We start from the raw sequence: 20,683 nt of genomic DNA, 5'->3' as shown, positions 1-20,683 counted from the left end.
TGGGCTGTCCCTGCTCTGTCCTGCCCCTCGGTGTCCCCATCTGCAAAATGAACAGTGCAGGGTGTGGGGGACAGAAAGGTCTCTGAGGTCCCAAAGATTTCTAGTTGGGTGTTAAGTTTTTTGCATCTCTGATGGGGGCACGGTGAGGTTTCAGGCTCTGGAGCCCGAGAGGGATTGCAGGTCGAGGCCAGGCACCTGCTCGTTTTACATAAATCCTTCCAGGATGGACTGGTGAGAGCCAGAGAGAACAGTGGGTTCCTCTTCCTTCTAGATCCCCAACTTTTCTCCCCACCTCTTCATCTCAAGATCGCTCTATGTCCCCCCAAGAGACCCTCAAGGTCTCTCTGGGCATGATCTCACCCTCCCAGTTTCTCCCTTTCTCTCTCTTTCCATCCTTCCCTCTTCTTCTCTCTTTGTGTCCTTACTCTGGGACACTGTCCCTCTTGATGGGTGGGGTACAGGGAGAAGGGATCGGCTCTGTCCAAGATGCCCCTCAATGTCACACTCCCCCTCCCACGGGCCAACCCTACTTTTATCCTTTCCCTGAACCATGGAAATCTAGGGCCAGTTCCTGGCATGAAATGAGGTCCAAATACAACCCCGAGACCCCACCAGGGCTCAGAACTTCAGGCACCCCAGGTGAGGTGGTGAGTGGGTTTGGGGAAAACCCTGCTCCTCTCTGAGCCTTGTTCCAATACAGGAACTTCCTAGTTCCAAAGGCTTCCAGGCCCTGAGACTCCTTTCCTGTCTCCTCCTTGTCTGCTCTTGTCCTCTCTCCACTCTGTGTCCTGTGACTCAGCCACAGTCTGGCTGGAGCACCTTCTGTGTGCCCAGGTCTATGTGGGAGGGGAAGGTTGGTATGGACAGACATGGATAGACATGCATGTGGACCCCCCACCCCAAGACATAATTCTACTAGGCATACCCTCCCTGTCATCGCCCTGTGCCCAGTCTGTGCTCAGTGAACTTGGGGCTATCAAGAGGCCTCAAACCCCAGTCTGGGGGAAACAGAGCCTGTCACAGACACCCCCCCAGCCCCCGGCATCAGGGACAGAAGGGAGGGACAGAGGCTGGGGAAGTCCTGAGGAGGAGCAGTGAGGGTTTTCTACAGGTGAGGATATTTGTGATGGGTTTTGAGGGATAAATAGGAGTTCTCTGGGGAAAGAAGACGGAGTAAATTTCCAAAACAGTTCTAGCCTGGGAGTCAGAAAAAGTCATTCAACAAATACTCCCTGAAGCTCCCTCCATGTGCCTGGACTGGCGCTGGGGAACTTTACACACACACACACACACACACACACACACTCACACACACTGGCAGGCCTTGACCAGAGACTCCCAAGGACTCTTTTGGGAAATAAGTTGGCTCTCTCAGGCAGAAGCTCAGCTCCCCTTTCCCTGCTGGTCATCCATAAATCTTTCAGGGCTCAGCCCCGGTCATATTACCTCCCCTTTGGGTGTTGCTGGTGTTCTCAACCCGAATCATCTATCCACCTCACTCCCACCTACCCCTTGGATGGTCTGAATTTAAAACCTCCTTCTCGGTCCATGTGATAGAGATTCTAGGCTCCCTCTTTGCCACCTCCCAGCCTGCCCCTGGCCCCTGCCCCCTCCCCCACCATCCTGTAGCAGAACTTGCATCCTAGTCTCTGGTTCAGAACCTTCAGGCACCCGAACCTGCCTAAATTCAAAGGACATAGAGGACCTCCAGGTAACTCAGAAAACAGTGCCATTTCTTCCAGACTTGTTCACCTGCCAGGAAACCATCAATATAAACATACAACTCTCAATGCCTAGGATTTGCACATGGCCTCCTTAGACACGCCAAACCCTTGGGCAGTGCACAATGGGGACAACGCTACCCAGTGTGGCCCAAGGCTCATCTAAGGGGTAGGTTTGTTTTTTCTTTTTAATGTACCCTCCAAAATCTTTCCAGGAATTAATTTCAGTGTCCCAAAAGCACTTTGTCTCTCCCCCAAACTGCACTGGTCCTTTCTCCATGAGGTGGCCAGAGGGAGATTTTGAAATCTGACCTTCAGACTCTCCTCAGCTTTAAAATTTCCTGGGGTCCCCCAAGTCTCTTAGCGTAAAATAAAAACTCCCCAGGGCAGCATACAAGGCCCTGCCTGGTCTGACATCTCTGCAGGGCTCCCTGACATCAACACCTCCTCCCTGCTGTCCCCCTCGTCAGCCACTTTGACCTCGCTTGTGCTTCAAGCCTGCCCACCTCAGCCTTTGCACCTACTGTTCCCTCCGCCTGGAGCTTTTTCTCTCTAATCGGTGGTTCCTTCTCCTTTTTCACCTCCTCAGCAAGCTCTCCCTCATGTGCTGTCTGACACAGCCCCCACCACTCCAGGAGCCCAGCTACTCCTCACCCGGCCCCTGTTTTAATTTCTTTCTAGTACAAGAGAATCCTGTACTTGTCAGTCCCGCAGGGGGAAAAAAATGGCACAAAAGCACCCATCCAACGTGGAAAAGCAGATTCAGGGCAAAGACAAGCCAGGACAAACTTTCCCAAAAGGTTCTGCCTGCATGAACTACAATGGGGAAACTTGACTCTGACCAGATTGCCCCACTATTACCTCCTGGAGGAAGAGCTTCAGGCAGGTAGAGGCCCCACCTCTGGTGTTTGAATGAATGAATGAGATTTTGGAGACTAAGCTCCAAGCATGTTTGTATATTTACACACACACATATACACACACCTAGAGTTTCTGGTCTCTTTCTTGCCTACCTGGAGAATTCTGGAAGAGGAAGAAGGGGTTCAAGGTGTGCCTGGGTCCAGGGAATCGCAAATCCTCACTCTTTTTTTGGTGGGAGATCTAGAGTTCTCAGGGAATCTCCCCATAGGTTCCCAGTGGAAAGGGCAGAGGACAGGGGTTTTGCTTGGCAGCCAGACATGGGAGGGGGGCAGTGGGGGCCTTGGCCCAGAACCCCCATCCCTTGTAAGGATTGGGGGAGTTCCCCTGAGGGGGTTAGCAGCAATGGGGAGCTGTGTCGGGTCATCCGATCTCAGCCCACCCTTAGATGGGGCACACAGGCCAAAGGGAGCGGGGAGAGGGTGTGGCACTGGGACCTTCAGCAAAGTCTCAAGCAGCTCTCTGGCTCTCAGTTTTGCCATCTGTTAAATGGGTGGGTTGAACTCTATATGAGGATGGAGTATGCTGGGGGAAAGGAGAGGCAAACCCCCATAGGGAAGTGGGGGCAGCACGGGTGCTTCAGAGCCGTCCACTTGGCCCCCAGGGTTTGGGCGCCCGAGAGCGCATGTGCTTTTGAAATCCCATCCTCCCCTCCCTCCCTGTTTATTTTTTGCACAAACACGAAAAGACACTCTGGTCCAACCTGGGCCCTCCAACAAGCATCCTAGTGCCTCCAACCCCTAGGCCACCCCAGGGGGCCCTCCAGGAAGCCCGCCCCTCGAGGAAGCTGAGAGTTCCATACTTGGCAATTGGTCTTGGGTCCCAGGGCTTGGGGACCCATCTTATGGCTTTTCCAGGGGACAGGAGGCAGGGCCTCCCCGTACCAGAGCCCCAGGATCTGGCCTCCTCCATAGGGGGCGGGACTCCCTCCCATCCCAGCTCGAAATGTCTCCTAGGCGCTGGGGACTTGGCTTCTAGTAGGGGATGTGGCTTCTTCCTTCATCGCGCCCTAGGGCGTGGCCTCTTGAGGGGGCGGGGCGTCGTCCTTTCACAATTCCCTAGAGGGGTGAGCTAAGTCAAGGGCGCAGGCGCAGCCAGCCCTCTGCACAGAGCCCGGAGACTCGCCCTCTGGGAGGTCCCAGCGCGCAGACGCCGCCCCGCCCCGTGCGCAGGCGCAGTGCTGCACGCCCGCGTGCCCCGCGCTAGGGCGCAGGCGCGGCACCGCCTTCCTCGGCGGAGCGCGTGTCGGACTTGAGCTTGACGAACTCCTTAGCCACCTCGTCATTGCTGCGCTGTGACAGGATGCGCAGCACCGTGAGGCCCGTGTCGTCCATATGGATGCGGCGGCCCAGTGGCAGCCAGCAGGCGGCGCTCCCGCGCTGGGCCAGCTCCCGCAGCTGCAGTACGGCCAGCCCCACCGTGCGGTCTTCGCGCGCGAAGCAGTAGTCCTTGACGCACACCTGCAGCTCGTAGCACTCCGGGCCCGCGTCGGCGCTCAGCGTGCTGCGGGGGCGGGGGGCGGGGCGTGAGGAGAGCCCCGCCTGCCGGGCGCCCACGCCCCTACCGCTGACCCCGCCTCCGCGCCGGGCCACGCCCACATTTCCGGACACACACTCACCCCTGTTCCCCAGTAATATCTCTGTCCTGTCTCTCCTTCCTCCCTTCTTTCCCCACCCCACCTCTAACCGACAACACCCCCACCATCCTACTCCCAAGCCCCGGGCCAAACCACGTCCCCACCCAGGTGACACTCCCCCATGACCCCCTGGCTAGACCATGCTTCCACCCCGCGGTATCTGCGCCCACACCTTTGGCCCGCTGAGCTGCGGCTCCCACCACCCTGTCCCAGATATCGCACCCAGAAGCCCCTTTGCCGGGCTCCCACCTGAACCCAAGTTTTCTCCTTGACGTGGCCCCTCTCCCATACTCCCTAGCCCACCCCTCTTACTCCTAAGGTGCTCTCTCCACACGACCTGCCCTCGTGCCTTCACCATGAGTGACCCCCAACACATTCCAGCATGCCTCCCCCTACCCCCAAGCTAGGTCCCCAACGCTGGGCCTCTGCCCCCAGGGGACCTGCCCTGATGGGCCACGCCCACACCGCTCCCCAGAAACACCCTCCTTGACTGTACTCTTAGCCCTCAAGTACTACCGCCCATTCCAGGAGACATCTGCCCCGCAAGGAGACCAAGCCCCTGCTCCCAAGCATTGCATCAGGTGTCCTACCACTCCCAAATCCTCTGATCAAGAGCCCTCTTGTCCTCTCCCTAGCTCTGATGCCCCCTTACCCCTCTGCACTTCTGTCCCCCAAGAACACCCCCAACATGATCCTGCTCAAGTGAGGTTTGCACCTGAGCCAAATATCTGCCCACCCCAAGTAATACCCTGATCAGATTTATTTGTGTTCCCTAAGTCATCTGCCCCTCTGGACCCCTGATGCTTCTGATTATGCTCACCAGGAGGCCCCATCTGGATGTGACCACACCGTCACCCACTTGACAGGCATCCCAATGCCCTGGATCACACTCCACTCCTGTCCTCTACCGGTGACTCCTCCAAAGCTGCCCCGACAGCCCTGACAAGGCTCACTGCTGACTCCAGGAGACCTGCCCCCCATGCCCTTGAGACCCTCACCCTTGCCCCATCATGACCTCTCATGGCCCTTAACCAGACCTGAGTCTCCAGCCCCAGAAATGGCTGTGCCCAACATGCGCCCTCTGCCCAGACTTCCCCCTCCTCTTCACAAGCCTTCCTCAACATGTTATATTACATTCACTCCCTCCGCTGGGAACTGCCTGTCTCCCAAAGTGGTTACCCCCCAACCCCTCAAATGTCATTCCTGCACTAAGGTGCCTTCCTTCCCAGTGCCCTCACCTAGGATGTGCCCCTTCTCATTCCTGTGCCCAGGAATCACTGGCCTACCAGTCATCCCTCTTCTAGTGGACCCTGAGGCTCACCCAGCAGATGTCCCCTCCCCATGCTCCCCAAACCATCCTTAGACTCACAACTGGAAGCTCTCGTTGTACTTGGGGGCCCAGCTGTTGTTCTTGGATTTGGTTGCAAATTTTCGTTTCTTGTCACTGAGCTGGGGCCCAATGATGTTGACCTCGATGAATGGCCGGAAAATGCCAGAAGTCTGCCACTTGAGGTCATTGGCAGCCACGACTGTTAGGGGAAGGAGAGGGTAAGACTGTCAGGGTCCCCTAAATACGCAGCTGTGGTTTCAAAGCCTGTCTGAAAGAGTACATTTCCCAGAATGTTCCTATAGCTAAGTGTGGCTATATGACTAAGTTCCAGTCAATGAAATTTCAGTGAAAGAAAGGGATGTGTACAACTTTCAGGTTGTGGCTTAAAAGGCAGGGAGAATGCCCTAAACTTTCTCCTTCTAGCTGCAGGCTGGGATGCTGGTGGGTACTGAGTTTTTTGGTACCATATAGAAGAGGAAAACATATTAGGGATGAAAGTGCAACAAAAGATGGCAGGGGTCCCCAAATCTGTGAAGCCTCCAATGTCAGCTCTGGGCTGTTTGTCCTTGGTTACCTCAGAGAAAATTTCATTCTATCTTGTTTAAGCCACTGTTATTTTAGGCCTTGGTTAAAACAGCTCAATCTGTGTTCTGATTAAAAAAAAAAAAAAAAAAAGCCAACAAAAGCAAGGCAGAGCTGAGAGATGGAGAAGGTGGAATTAAGTCCCATAACACTGGGCCCCTGGATCCAGCCATGCTTGAAGATGATTTATTTCTACAATTTTCAGTTTTATGAAAACTTTTTTTTTTTTAAATGAAAAATGCTTTTCTTGCTTAAGCTAATTTGAGTTTGGTTTCTGTCATAGGACCTAGTGAATCCTGGCGAAGGCACTCCCCCTCCCAACTCAGACTACTCACCTTTCACAGTGACCTTGTGTTCCCCAGTTCCCGGATGAGTGAAGAGCTCAACGTGGACTGAAACTTCACCCACAGGGTCTTCCACACCCGAGCCTGGGCGGGGTAGGGGAGGATGCTTGGCATGAGCTCCATTCTTCCCACCCACTCTAAGAGACCTGGACTGCTTCCCACCCACGATGTGCTGGCGGCACCAGGTCATTAGCCCTGACAGGGTGGCAGTGAGGGTGGGGATGTGATGGCAAGCCACATTAGGAAGCCAAGAATGCTGGGTTCAGGCCTTTCACTACCTTGCTGTGTGATCTCAGGCAGATCTCTTAACTTCTCTGAGCTTAAAGCATCTGCCCCCCCATTTTTCTCATTCCACTGATTGCCATGCTGTCAAAACTCAGTCTTCATCTTACACACCATCGTACTCACCCTGGCTTCCTTGGGTCTCATTTTCTCCTCTTGGTTGCCCCAATGCCACACCCTTCAGGTTATCATCCTACATGCCAGCCGCTCCTTCTCACCCTCTTTTGTCACTTCCTCCTTCTCTTTCAATTGTCAAACTGTTGGGACTCCCTTCTTTGTCTCCACTCCCTCTCGAAGTACTCACACACTAGAAAATCCTACTGACTGTACCTTCAAAATACATCCAGAATCTGACCCACCTCCTTGGCTCCATCCTGTTCTGTCCTCCATCATCACATGCCTGGACTATTGCAGTCGTCCCCACCCTGTCTCTGGAATCCTCTCAGCCTCTCTCCATACACCAGCCAGAGAAATCCTATTAGGTTAGCACACTTCCCTCCTCTGCTTAAAACACTTCCATGGCTTCCATCTCCCTCTGAAATAATCAAAGTCCTTTTTGTGACCTGCAATGTCCTACCAATGTGTCCTCGCTATTACCTCTCCTGCCTCACCTCTGTCCACGCTCACCCTCACTCACTCTGCTCTGGCCACACGGGCTTCCTCACTGTTTCTCCAAAACAGTGATAACCTGACCCAGAGTCCTCACTTCTTCTGAAGGGACAGCTTGTAGGGATATCTTTATTTTCCCTGCCCCACTGCTATTCCTCTTTCAATAGAGGATCTCAAGTTTCTTGAGATTGAGAAATGGCCCCCAAGCCCACCTCAGACCTCGTGGCTCCATCTTGCACTTCAGGTATCGCGAAATGGACCAAGGCTGCCCAATCAGAGCATTCCCTGCCCATAATTGCAGTGTTTGGCTCAGGAATGGTCATGTGACCCATGCTGGGCCAATCAGAGTTAGCCCTGGGACTTTGGCTGTAACCCTGAGGAAAGAGTCTGGGTCTAAGCTGGCAAGGCTGGCTACCCAATGAGGGGAAAGCCTACATCACAGATGTCTCAACAGAGACCAATGACCAATAACATTGTCGGAGACTCTGGATCCAGCTATTACTGATGTCAACACAGCCCTTAATCTTTCAGTTCCAGGCCCATAAATTCCCTAGTCTGCTTGAGTCTGGCTAAGGTGTGCCTCTGTTTGTGGCCACCACAATGCCCTGATCGATTGGTTCTGGTGGGGTCACTGAAGGTGCAGCTTAAAAGCTTTGTCCTTGTCCCTCTCTCTCTGGTTCTGAAAAGGGCATCCTGTGGGGCCTGGGGACCTGTGACCGCCAGCACCCCCACCAGGTTCCTCCCCTGCCCCTCAGGAAGCTCCCCACACCTTGAGCACCCCATGCACGGGGGGAGGAAGGGGGAGAGTCAGGGGTGGGTGTCCAAGGTTAATCCGGGTTACCTGGCACTGGGTGGGAAGTGACTGAGGCTCAGGGGACAGAGAGGCCTGGAGACCCCCCATCACCCCACTACTGGGGCGTGCACCCCCCCATCCTTGCTGCCCACCCCAGGCCACCTTCCTTGTCATCTCAGGCTCCGGCTCCCCCCTCCCCCCAACCAGTCACATGCTCAGCCTCACCTCCCCCCACCCCAAGGCTGATGCTTCACAGCAAGCTCAATCCGGGCCAGACTGAGGGTGCCAGGGGGGGAGTTGGACAGTGGTGGGTGGGGTGAGGGGTCAGACCATGGCCAAAGCTAGTAAGAAGGGGGAGGAGGGCAATGCTGGGCGCCCCCATCCCGTGGTTTGCTGGCTCCAAGGGGAAGGGTCTTTCCCGGCCTCTCTGTGCTTACCCCAATCCCACCCCTCCCCAAGTCCCTGGCCCCCTGTAGGGGAAGGTTCCTTGGGCAAGTGGCTTAATCTCCTTTGAGACTCAGCTTCCTCATCTATGGAATGATGGACCGCCCTGTGGGGCAAGTGGGAGAAATCTTTTCAAGAATCCCTGAGAAATGCTTCTTGGCACAAGCGCTGGCTCAGAGTTAGAGCCTGAAAACTTAGTTTTCTATGCTTGGAAGAGTGACACCAGTAATAATAATAATAATAATAATAATAATAATAACAATAATAACAATAACAACAACAACAAACATTTCCTGGGATCTACTACATGTATTACAGGTCGGGAACTGCTCTAAATTTAATTCATCTAATCCTAAAAATAATCTTATGAATTAGGGCCCTTGACTGTTCCCATTTTACAGATGGGAAAGCTGAGACTCAGGGAGGCGAGATGCTCCCGCAGGCGCCCAGCCGCCAGCGTGGCGGAGCTGGGATCGGAGCCCACTGGGATCTGAGCCCACTATTAACCGTGCAGGCGCTGTCCGGGGTACCCGGGATCTGGCTTAAGAGATGCACCTAGGAAGAAGCGGATTCCGACTCGAATCGCTTCTCCGTCCCTGCGTGGAACCAGCAAGCCGTCCTTCCCCCTCGTCCACCTAGGCCCCCACAGCTGGGCCGGCCTGGGCGGGGCCCGGCAGGCAGGGGAGGCGGAAGGACGGGCCTTTTACTAGCCGGGGCCGGGAGGGGCGCAGGCACCGGGCACCGGGCGCGGGCGGGCGGGCGGGCGGCGGAGGCACGTACCCTTCTCAGGATAAATGTCTTCACTAAGGGTAAACCTAGTCCCTTTTCCACCATGGACTAATCACGGGGGAAGGTGGAGAAAGGAGGGAAGGGAGGGGTGGGGGGAGAGACGAGCGAGTGAGAGGCGAGGATGGAGGGCGAGTGTGTGTGGCGGGGAGCAGGGGAGGCGCGGAGAGGGGGCAGCGAGTGAGAGGGAGGAGAAACAAGAGAGAGAGAAACGTCAGCTGCAGACGGACGGACAGACAGCCTCCCGCTCCGGGGGGACACCAGGGACACCAAAAGCAGCAGCTTGGACTGGGCACGAGGCTGAGCACGGAGGCCCGATGCCCAGGGAGGGCCCTAGGCCCTGGGCTGACGGGGGGGGGGAGGGCGAGGGGGGAAGGGGGCCGCTCCCCTCCCCCCAGCTTCTGGCTTGATGGCCGCTCTCCCTCCCACCGCATTGCCAGAACTAAGGCTGGGTCAGCCGCCAAACTTCTCTCCCTTTTCTTAGGGCCAGTTTTGAATTGGAGGGGGGTCCCCAGGGGGGAGTCCTGCTCTCCCCAGCCCCAGCTGCTGTGTGTGAACTCAGAGAGGGACAGGAGACAGAGGCAAGAGACGAGACAGAGAAAGACAGAATTTGAGAAAGGGAAACTCCCTCTCCGTCCACTCCTCCAGGTCGGGGTCCCTCCCATCCCTGGGGCTGTCAATCATTCCTTTGCCGCATGACGTCATAGGCCCCGCCCCGCCCAGAGCTGTCAACCACTCCCTGGATCCAGAACTTCCAAGTCCCGTCCCTAGGAGCTTTCAATCACTCCCTAGTCTTGCCTTCAAAGAGGTCCCGCCCCCCAGCTTTCAATCACCTACTGGCCCCGTGTTGTCACAGATTCTCCCAGGAGATGCCAATCACCTCCTGGCCCAATGACGTTAGAGGTCCCGCCCCCCAGTAGTCGTTCACTCATTGGCCGCGCGCCATCACGGAGCTCAGGAGCTCCCGGGAGCCGCCAATTGCCCCGGCCCATGACGTCACAGAGGAGGTGAGTCAGTGGCAGCCTCACAGGCTAGGGGCTGGGTTGCCACGCCGCTTACCCTGGGCCGCTTGCGTCTGCACGAAGGTCTTGATGAGCAGGTCCGTGGCCTGCGTGTAGAGGGACAGGGCATAGCGCAGGGACTGCAGGTCTGGGCTCTTCTCCAGGAAGGTCTTCTTGAGGCCCACGCCACCTGCGTGGAAGTATTGCTGTGCAGGACAAGGTGCGGAGAGGCGAAATTAGTTAGGCAGCCCCAATACCCCCTCCCCAAGCCCGCCGCCCTCCAGTGGTTCTGTGTTGGGTGACGGGGGCGGGGCGGGGTGGGGGTGGGGGTGATGTGCTTCAAAACACCCAAGTCGGGCCCTGCCACGCCCCCACCTCCGCCCCTGCCCCAAACCCGCCGGTGGGCTTCCGGCACCCTCAAAATAATACCCATGCTTCTCGCCTCTCCTCAAGCCCTTTGTGGCCCCAACCCTGCAACCTCCCAGCCTTCTCTCAAAACGTCTTCCCTAGAACGTACGTGCCTCAGGGTCTTTGCACTTACTGTGCTCGCTGGTGGGACGCCCCCCCCCAACCCCCCCCCCCGCCCCGCAACTTCAAACACCTTATTTTGCCCATGACTAGCTCCTTGTCCTCCTTTGGTTAAGATCTCAAAGAGCTTTCCTTGACCACTCTCCTTAATATGTTGCCAACCCTATTCCACTATAATTATTTTGGCAAAAATTTCCTTCAAAGTAGTTTTCATTTCGGGATGCCTGGGTGGCTCAGTCGGTTAAGCGTCTGCCTTCGGCTCAGGTCATGATCCCGGGGTCCTGGGATCGAGTCCCGCATCGGGCTCCCTGCTCCGCGGGGAGCCTGCTTCTCCCTCTGCCTCTGTCTCTCTCTCTCTGTCTCTCATGAATAAATAAATAAAATCTTTAAAAAAAAAAAAGTAGTTTTCATTTCATGGAGACCACGGTCCCTTTCATCGAGTTCTTGCATGGGCTGGTCCTCTGCCTAGAATGCTTTGTTTGCTTTGCCTTGCAAACTCCTATGCATTCCTCAAGACCCACCTCCCACATGCCTTCTTTCCAAAAGCCCTCGCTTCTCCTTCCCTGGGCTCCCCCAGCTCCCAGCCTTCCTTCTACCCTGCCCTGACCCCACAGAGCTGGGGCTGTCTGTATCTGGCTGGCCCCCTGAATCTAGGGCTCCTCAGGGCCCTGCCACCAGCCAGCCTGGAACTGACAGAAGAGTCATCAGGGAGTGTTTATAAATTGAATGAAGTAAGGTGGGTTCGAGCCTAGGTCCATGTCTACACCAGTCACACCCTTTGCCTGGGATGGGACAGGGGTGGGACCTCTCACCTTGATGGTGTCCAGGGCCAGTTCGACTACTGCACACTGCTTTGGGGTCAAGCTCTTGGCTTCTTCCCGTACCATGTGGTCCTGGATGGATGGAGAGAGGGCTCAGATGGGCAGAGCAGGCCCCACCTTAGGGATCTGCCTGTCTATGGGCCTCATCCCTGTAAAACTCTGATGAGTTGGGTAGTGGGTCTGTCTTTTCATCATTGTGTCCCTGGTACCTAGCATGTGACCGGCACACAGCACGTGCTCAATATTTGTTGAATAAATGATTTGTATCCTTGATCAAGCTGTATCTGAAGCTGAATTTTGCAGATCTTTCCAACACACTGGAGCAAATAAATTGTGCTTAAATCAGTCTGAGTAGGGTTTCTGTCTCTTGACACATCACCATTCTGGGACCTTCCCCCTAGGAAGCTTCTCCACCCCAATCTCCTGCCCTCTGCTCTTGGCCTCACCTTGAGTTTAGACAGCTGACCCAGCTCTTTGGCTGCATTGAAGATCATCTGGGTTCCCTGCAGGTAACAACAGTCACAGCCAAGGTGAGGGTGGGGGGTCCTCCAGTCTAATCCCCACAGCCCTACTGACACCCTAGCCCTGGACACCATCTTGGTTCTTGTCCAGAGGCTCTGGGCAGGGCAAGGGTTGTGTCCCTGGGGCAGAGGTCTGGAGCTCCCCCTCAGGAAGAGCTGAGGAGGAGGTGGTGACTTTGTCCCTGCAAATCCCAGTGTGGGCACACTACCCACCCTCTCACCTCCACCAGGACCCCAGGTTTGTGGGACAGAGAAGAAAGAGAGTGGGCAGTGAGGAGCCATGGGTGTAGGAAGCCCCAGATGGTGTTTATCGGTATGGGGCAGGCTTACCAACCCAAAGTCAGGGGGTTTTAAGAAAACTATGGGATGGGCTCTGGTGACCCCACCACTCCCGGGGCCCAATGCCTCTGTGGGAGAATTTCCCCAGTCATCTGGGTGGCTGTTAGTCTGACCTTGTAAAAGGAAGAATCCTCCCCACCAACACACACCTCAGCACCCATCCCCCACCCCACCCAAAACAGACACCAGCAAGATGGCATCCTGGTTATGGCTCCAATGAGCCGGGTGGGCCTGGGTTCAAATCCCAGCTCTGCTGTGTGGCCCTGGGCAAGTCACTTAACCTCTCTGAACCTCAGCTTTCCCATCCAGTTGGGGAAAATAATATCCACTTCATGGTTTAGCTGGGGCTAAATATGTCTTTGTTCAATGTACACTCTTATTATCTTATCATCTGGTCTCAAGATCATGAGCAGTGCTGGGGGCAATGGTCGGCCTGGAAGCCACGAGTCCTGCCTCCTCCAATCACTGTGCTGGGTGACCTGAGGCATGTCCTTGGACTTTTCTGGGGCTCAGTTTCCTTCCCTGGTTAACAGGGGCACCTACACTAGCTTAGGGGATGCGGTAGGCCTAAGTATCAATGAGGTCCTGCATTTACTGGGCCCTGGGGTGGTCTGGGGTCCTGAGCAGGGCTAGGCGGGAAGGAGGGCCATTTACAGCTGGGATGCTTGGAATCACATTGATGGTCTACCAGCTGGCCAGTGGGAACTGGTTATCCTGCAGCTACTAATATTGTTACTATCATCCTGGCTGTTGCTACTCTTTTGATTCCCTGTCTGTGATTCCCTAAGGCTGTCCTGAGGCACAGCTACTTAAGAGCCCAGCTGTCTGGTCCTTGGTTTCCCCTGCCACACCCTCCTCCCCTCTTGCCTCCCTCCCACCCACCACCCCTCACAAGCAAACCAGACAAACAAAGGAAGAAGAGACCACAGATGGGTTCACAGTGCGCCCCCAGACGGCACGGACCACAGAGATGGAAGGAGGCACAGGGTGGGGAGGGGGTGGGGGGTGGGAGCCAGACAGACAGTGAGAGGCTGGTCTTACATCTGAGTGGCTTGGCAATTTCACCCTGCCCTGTGGAGAGAATCAGGCGGAGGTCAGAGTTTGGGTGGCTATTGGGAGGATGTTCACTGGGGCTTCCCTGCCCCCTCAAAGCACAGTCCCACTCCCCAACCCACAAGCTGCCCCCCAGGTCCTGAGTCTAACACTGAGCCCCCTCCCCAGCTAGGCACCTTCCCTTGTCTCCCACTGGGGACTCCGGCCAGACTCTGGACTGCCAGGAGGCTACAACCAGCCCATCACCTGGGGACAGCCTGCCTAGGGATGGGGTACCTTGCGGAGGGGGAGAGAAGAGAAAGGGCTTGGGTTTCTCTCCTCCCCCAACCTCCAAGACTTTTCCCAGCAGGCCTGACTCTAAAAGAAGTGTACTTATAGGTATCACAAGTTCCCTCAATGTAGAGACACACACCCGAGTACATCCACGCAAGTGCAGAAAGTTTACACGCACACCCACCTGGATCAGCACACATACACACAGAACTCACACACTAAAATATACACATGCACTCCTAAACACTTGCACATGTGTGCACAATCACACACATAAACTCACACACTCACCCCCACATGGATGCACTTACATGTACATGGTGATTGGAAAATTGAATGTGCCCCCCCAAAGGGCTGGATGAGCGAGTAGGGAAGCCCTACAACCCATGTTCATGAAGCGGAGACCCCAGTTGTGTGCTCACAGGTATGCTAGTTCCTGCATGAATGCACAGCAAAGGCAACTGTTCATATGTTGCCACAGCTCCCATCTCCTTACAACAAACACCCGTTAGAACAACAACAACAAAATCTACATGAAAAACAACACACATCTCAGTCCAGGGCAGTGGTCCAGTCAGTGTCTGGGCCCTTCTCAAAGCCACAGAATTCAGCTGAGCCCAGGGCTGAGATAAGCACTATGGGTTTTGTTATGAGAGGGTGGGAGCTGTTTGTACACATGTTTGCTCACATGGGCACACACACTCCAAGCCATGTCCCTGGAGAATCAACTCATCTCTGATTTCTGGTTTTGTGGGACTTGGTTAGGACACCTGCCTTTACCTGTGATCCCCATTTGACCTTCCTACCCATGCACATGAACACACACATGCACACACACACCCAGACACCAGAGCTCAGGACCTCAGCACAGATGAGGCCCTCATTACCTTTTCTAATCCCTTGCCATGTTTTCTCAAGAGGTTGCCCTGCAGAGACAATGTCACAGGGTGATCAACCTGGCAAGCCATGTGAGGTGGGAACCCAGGGTGATCACACATGTACTCATGGGGACAGGAGGTAAAGGACATCTATACTGCACAGGGGGCTGATGGCTGGGTTGCAGGGGGAAAGTGTGCGTACCTTAATGGCCAATTCTTAAAAGCTATGAGAGTCAGAGAGACAGCAAAGAGAGAGAGGAGAAATAGAAATACAGAGCCAGAGAGAAAGAAGAGAAGTCACTGCCAAAATATAATTCATTTATGTTTACTGTATATATGAGGATCTTGTTTCTTGGATCAACAGGAAATCAAACAGGCTCCAAATTCAGACAGACCTGAATTTGAAACCTGACTCTGGCATATGTTTACTATGTGGCCTTGAGCAAGTGACTCCTCTTCTCTGAGCATCAGCTTTCCTCATCTGCAAAATGGGAATAATAATATCTACCTCACTCAAAGGGTTGTCATGAAGGTGGGCTGTAAGAGCAGCTATGAAGTCTAGCATACAACGCATCATCAATAAATGTGAATCCCTTTAGCTCCTTGCCCACAAACACATTGTCTGCTGTTGGGTATGCTGCCACCAAGTGCTTACAGCCAAAGACCCAGACTGCAGCCATCAAGAAATGAGATGAGCACTTGTGAACTTTTGACAGGTAAAATCTTATAATAACCTGTCTTGTCCACAAAGGGCGACTCTGAAGTGGTTTTATTGATCTCTATCCTACTATGTGTTTACCTATTACCACCACCAGCAACAATATCAGCTCTAATTTAGTGAGCACTGCCTCAGGTAGTCATAAAGATGAGCACTTTATTGCATCATCCCATTTGGTTCGCACAACTCTCTGAGGGTTACTGCAGTTAACTCCTTTTTCCAGACAAGGAAATGGAGATTGGGAGGTGAAGTGAATTCCCAAGGTCACAGAGAGTGTGGCTGGGCTGGGATTTGACGCCAAGTCTGCCTGACACCAAAGTCACAAATGCTGTCTCCCACCTGGGTGCCTGGGTGTGTGTCTGGGATTCACGTGGTCCTGTGGTGGGAGTGGGAAGGCAGGGGTGGTGGGGGGTCGGCGCTGAACAGCTGAGTAGGGGGACCCGGGTGGTAAGGGCCTGTATTTTGGGTGGCTGCTAACAGTTCAGAGCCCAGAGGGGAGGTTAGAGGAACTCCGTTGACTTTTAACCTCCTTCTAGCTTCGGGGAGAGACAAATATCCTGGTGGAGTCTGAGCGTGGGAGTAAGGGTGAATTCCAACTAAAGGATGAGGTCAGATGTGAAGGTGCTGGGCTCAGGGTTTGGGGTTTGGGAGCCGGCAGGCACCTCCTCTGTACTTAAAACGGGGCGGGGGTGGGTGGGCGTGGCCTCCCTCCCGCCAGGCCCCGCCCCCTCCCCATGCCCCGCCCCAGACAAACACAGGCACATCTAGGCGGGAAGTGGGACAGTGGGTGGGGGGCCGGTGGGTGAGGAGGGGGCGCTGGGTGGGGTGGATGCAGCCACGCGGTGGGCCGAGTCCAGACACAGAGCGGACGGACAGACAGACGGACAGAAGGGCCTCTACTTACGATCATCTGTCAGCCGCGACGGGGGCGGGGTGGTGGGGAGGGGGGGAATAAGTCACCATGAGTCTCCCAGGAAGGCCAGGGAGGGGACGGAGACGGCACCGAGGGGCGGACCCCGTGCCCCTGCCCAGCCCAGAGGAGACAGACAGGTCCAAAGCCTCCCGCACCATCGTTGCCTCTTGGCGGCCCTGCCCACCCTCCCCAAGCCTCCCCCACCCCGTCCCCAGGAACGTCTTCTCGCTCTGTGCTGTGCCAGCAACCCGTGTGCCATTGCTGTCCTCAGGCCCCCACACCTCCCTGGAGGAACCCAAGCCCAGCCACACCCCTCCGCAGAAGTTGCGGTCCACCCAATCCCACCTGGAAGCCTGATCCCTGGAGATCAGGATCTCTGGGCTTTTCCCAGAAGGATTCCAGAGGCATGATCCTGGTCTCTGGATGAATGCTGACCTCTGCTTGACCTCTCTGACCTTAGATGCTCTCTGTGACCTCTGGCTGACCTCTGGGAGCTGTCTGTTCTATTGGTCTCTGATCTTCAAAGTCCATGGTATCTCCCCTCCTTGTCTCTTGATTGACCCTAAGAGCCCTCTGATGAACCCATTGACCCCTATGACCTCTGTGATCCCCAAGCTGACCTCTTTATTTTCTGGGTGATCTCTGACCTTCATATGCCCTCTTGACCCACATGTGACCTCTATGTCCCTTAGACATCTCTTAACACTACTTGACTTCTTTGACATTTATCTATCTGACCCATGAATGACCTCTTTGATTCTTTGATGACTTTTGACCCATATGTGATCTCTCTGATCTTTGAATGGCCCCACTGACCTCTGAGCCCCAATGCCTTTGGCATCAAGTTCTCTGGGCTCCCACAGGGGAGGTGGCCCAGGAATCCCCTCTGGCCCCCTATGGGCCTCACCGTCTGGTCAGTGAGGGGTGGCAGGACGATGGTCTTCTCCATGGTGTTCATGACCAGCTTCCATAACTCCTTTAGCACCCTCTTCAGCACCGTCTTCTCACAGATTTTGGCAAAGAGAGTCAGGCTGGAGGCGAGGGGCAAGTCTGAGAGATGGCCCAGCTGGCCCTAACCCGAAGAGCCCCTTTCCCTCAACAAATGGGCAAGGCGGGAAAATGCTCCATGGATACACAAGAGGACACAGAGCCTGTACAGGGACCACTAAATGGGGTCTGATGAGACCCCATTGATCAGAATGGTCTGATGGGGTTATGATGTGTGACACACATGAAGAGTAAATGATGGCTGGACTGGTCAGCAGGGACCAGGCTAGAAAGGGACTCAACACCTGGGAGGAAGACCTGGGCCTTAGCATGAGGGCAGTGGGGATCCATGGAGTGCTCAAGAGAGACACAGCCAGGCTTCCCTGTTCGAAAGAACAGAGTGGGCGGTAAACTGGAATAGGAAGGCTGGAGACTAGGGACTGTGAGAGGACTGGGGCCATGCTCAGTCAGAGAGGAAGGGAATGGTGGGAGGAGGGCAAACTTGAGAGGGTAAACAACAAAGAATTCATGGCATGGGGGGTGGAAGGAGACAGAATAATCCACCATGATCCATCCAGCAACTGACCCTCCCATCCACCAAATTATCCCTCCCCCTAACTTTCTTTAATGACCCCTCCATCTTTTTCCTTCCCCCCTCCTCCCTGCTTCTTCCCTCCCATCCATCCTTCTACCATCCATCCATCCTCCATCCTCCCTCCCTCCCTTCTTTCCTTACACCCATGCATCCATCCTTTCATCTACACTTCCATTCATTTATCCTTATTTCAATCGATTGATCCATCCATCCATCCATCCATCCAGTTATTCATCCATGCAAATATTTACCTAACTTCATCTACCCATCCATCTGTCCATCCATCCCTCCTTTTATCAATATATCCTCCATCTAAACTTCTAAGCATTTATCTTTTAATCTACCCATCAATCTGCCCACCCATTCTCATGTCATCTATCCATCCAACCACCGTCAATTAACACATAAAAAGGACTCACCAGTCCTTCCAATCATTTACCCACCCATCTTTCCATCCCTTCATACCTCCACCCACCTACCCATCCAAACCATCCAACCACCACCCAGCAAACATGTCCTGAGTGTTCTCTCCAGGCCAGCCCTGAGTCTCTAAAGCCCCATCCCTAACCTCTTCCTGGCCATCCTAGTCCACCCAGCCTGGCTTACTTGCTGTCCAGCAGGTCCATGATGGGTTGCAGCACATTGTCAGCATCCTGGGCCACGCTGCTGCAGGCACTGGCTGGCACATTGCCCGTTCCCTTCACCTGGCTGAGGATGTCGCCCATCTGCTTGACACACTCCTCGATGTGTGGCTGGAAGCTGGGGGCACAGAGGGGAGGAGCTCAGACCAGACTCTCCAGGCCTCCCAGAGAAAGGGCCAGATGAGGCCTCAAAAGCTGACCATGGACCTTGATGTTTTATCCTGAGCATCAAGGAGCCATGGCATATAACTGAGCAGGGAAGGGGGTTGTGTATAATAGCAGAATTGGGCACTGGGCTGAGACATTCACCTGTGCTGTTTATTTCACTGCACAGTCCTACCCAGGTACTATTATTATCATCATCCCCACTTTACAGGTGAATAAACTAAGGTTCAGAGAAGTTAAACAACTCACCCAAGGCTACATAGCTAGTAAGTGGTGAAGCCAGGATTGAACTCAGCTCTGTCTAACTCTGAGCCTGAAGTCTTCACCACTACATCTGCTGAGTCCCTGGATGCCCCAGGCTCAAAGGTCTGGGGACTGCCCCCTCCTGTCTGCTCCCAGCCCTGGAGGTGTCCCCACCTGGTAGCAAACACCCGGCTGAGCTCGTCCAAGACATTGTTGAGTTTCACCTGGAGCTCCTTCAAGATGTCACTGGCCTCAGCATCCAGCTGAGGAGGGAAAAGGGACATCAGGTTAGGTTTACAGAGCATCCACACAAATGGGGCATTTTCCCATCCAACACAGGGAAAGAGATCCCAAGGGACTGGGGAGGAAACAGGCAAAGATGGTGGAGCTGCTTGCTTGGGTTAGAGGGAGTGGCTGAGCTGGAATTAATCAAGGGCCGGCAGGGATGCAGGGAAAGTGGTGACTCTGCCTGGGGCTTGCCTCACCTCCTTCCCTCCCATGGCTTCGAACATCTTCTCTAGCTGCACTCGGAGCTGCTGAGTGTTGTTCATGAGGATGCAGGGCTGGGGATGCAAACAGAGCAGGGAGTCAGGGCTCAAGACCCCTCCCCAGAGCCTCCCCCATCCACTGCTAGGGACCCCAAGATGGTTTTGGGGTCTGGGTCCAGAGGAAGGTCCCGTAGGGTCATTTGAGAATGGAAGACAGCATTTGGGACCAGATTCCTGGGAATGTTGGTGGGGGGTGGTTTCTGGAGATTAGCAGAGGGCAACAGGGCTCAAGTAACTTCTCCAGGGTGGGCTGGGCTTCTGGAAGTAACAGGAAGGGGGGAATTCCTGTCACACACCCATATTCTCCTACATGGGCTCAAAGCTTTACACACTTACATCCATACACCCTGAAGGCTTCATTCACAACAATCAGACAATGACACATTGAAGGCATGTGCCCTCACCTCCAGATCCCCCCAGACACACGTAGCCAGGTACATGGACACACACAGTTGGACACACAGAGACACAAGTATCAGAGCCCAGGGGAAGGATGGAGCCTTGGGGGTGCAGAGTGGGGCTGGGAGGGGACAGGACAGGGTCCCCCACAGGTCACCACTTTCTCCTTCTCCTTGGAGCAGTAGGAGGCGAAGTCCTTGGAGATGATGTCCGCATACTGGAGGAGCACATTACTGATGGTCTGGGGAGGACACAGACAGGGGGTAAGAACAGGGGCTGGGGCTGGGCAGGTCCATCAAGAGCCACTAGTGAGATCAGGGATGAACCTGAATCCCTATGAGCACTCAAGATGGACCACTTGAATGGGTGAATTCACCCAGGATGACCCTCACAACCAAGAGGAGATACCACCAAGTAAAGATGATTATTTTATGTAGACCCAGCTAAATCTCCATCATATTAACCCAGATAAATCTCCATCATATTAACCCAGCTCCAAGCATAAGCATGACTGGATCCCAGATGGAATCCCAATTCTTACTTGGAGTCCTCAACTTCAACCCAGCCTAAAGCCAATTAGCTGGAACCTTCAACCCCAGTAGGATGGTCCCGACC

At 54.6% G+C, this 20,683-nt stretch overlaps 1 protein-coding gene across 1 annotated transcript in view; it reads right to left on the bottom strand.

Moving 5' to 3' along the window:
- Window positions 1-1,629: 1,629 nt before the first annotated feature.
- Window positions 1,630-20,683, bottom strand: part of UNC13A (unc-13 homolog A) — a 60,769-nt gene continuing 41,715 nt past the window's right edge. The window contains exons 31-44 of the mRNA XM_045863848.2: window positions 20,226-20,309; window positions 19,607-19,684; window positions 19,296-19,384; window positions 18,679-18,831; window positions 17,398-17,521; window positions 16,482-16,487; window positions 14,869-14,907; window positions 13,697-13,726; window positions 12,242-12,298; window positions 11,787-11,867; window positions 10,505-10,652; window positions 6,523-6,615; window positions 5,645-5,804; window positions 1,630-4,142 (exon numbers count right to left, since the gene is read on the bottom strand). Of these exons, the coding sequence (XP_045719804.1) occupies window positions 3,842-4,142; window positions 5,645-5,804; window positions 6,523-6,615; window positions 10,505-10,652; window positions 11,787-11,867; window positions 12,242-12,298; window positions 13,697-13,726; window positions 14,869-14,907; window positions 16,482-16,487; window positions 17,398-17,521; window positions 18,679-18,831; window positions 19,296-19,384; window positions 19,607-19,684; window positions 20,226-20,309 (1,443 nt within the window). The 3' untranslated portion in view covers window positions 1,630-3,841. The remainder of the gene's footprint in view (window positions 4,143-5,644; window positions 5,805-6,522; window positions 6,616-10,504; window positions 10,653-11,786; window positions 11,868-12,241; window positions 12,299-13,696; window positions 13,727-14,868; window positions 14,908-16,481; window positions 16,488-17,397; window positions 17,522-18,678; window positions 18,832-19,295; window positions 19,385-19,606; window positions 19,685-20,225; window positions 20,310-20,683) is intronic.

Source organism: Mirounga angustirostris, unplaced genomic scaffold (assembly GCF_029215605.1).
Source record: "Mirounga angustirostris isolate CCGP_5_RB_7025 unplaced genomic scaffold, mMirAng1.0.hap1 SCAF_1, whole genome shotgun sequence".
In the NCBI taxonomy this organism is placed as follows: Eukaryota; Metazoa; Chordata; class Mammalia; order Carnivora; family Phocidae; genus Mirounga; species Mirounga angustirostris.
Note: the sequence above shows the minus strand (reverse complement) of the source record. Positions and strands in the feature narration are given on the sequence as shown.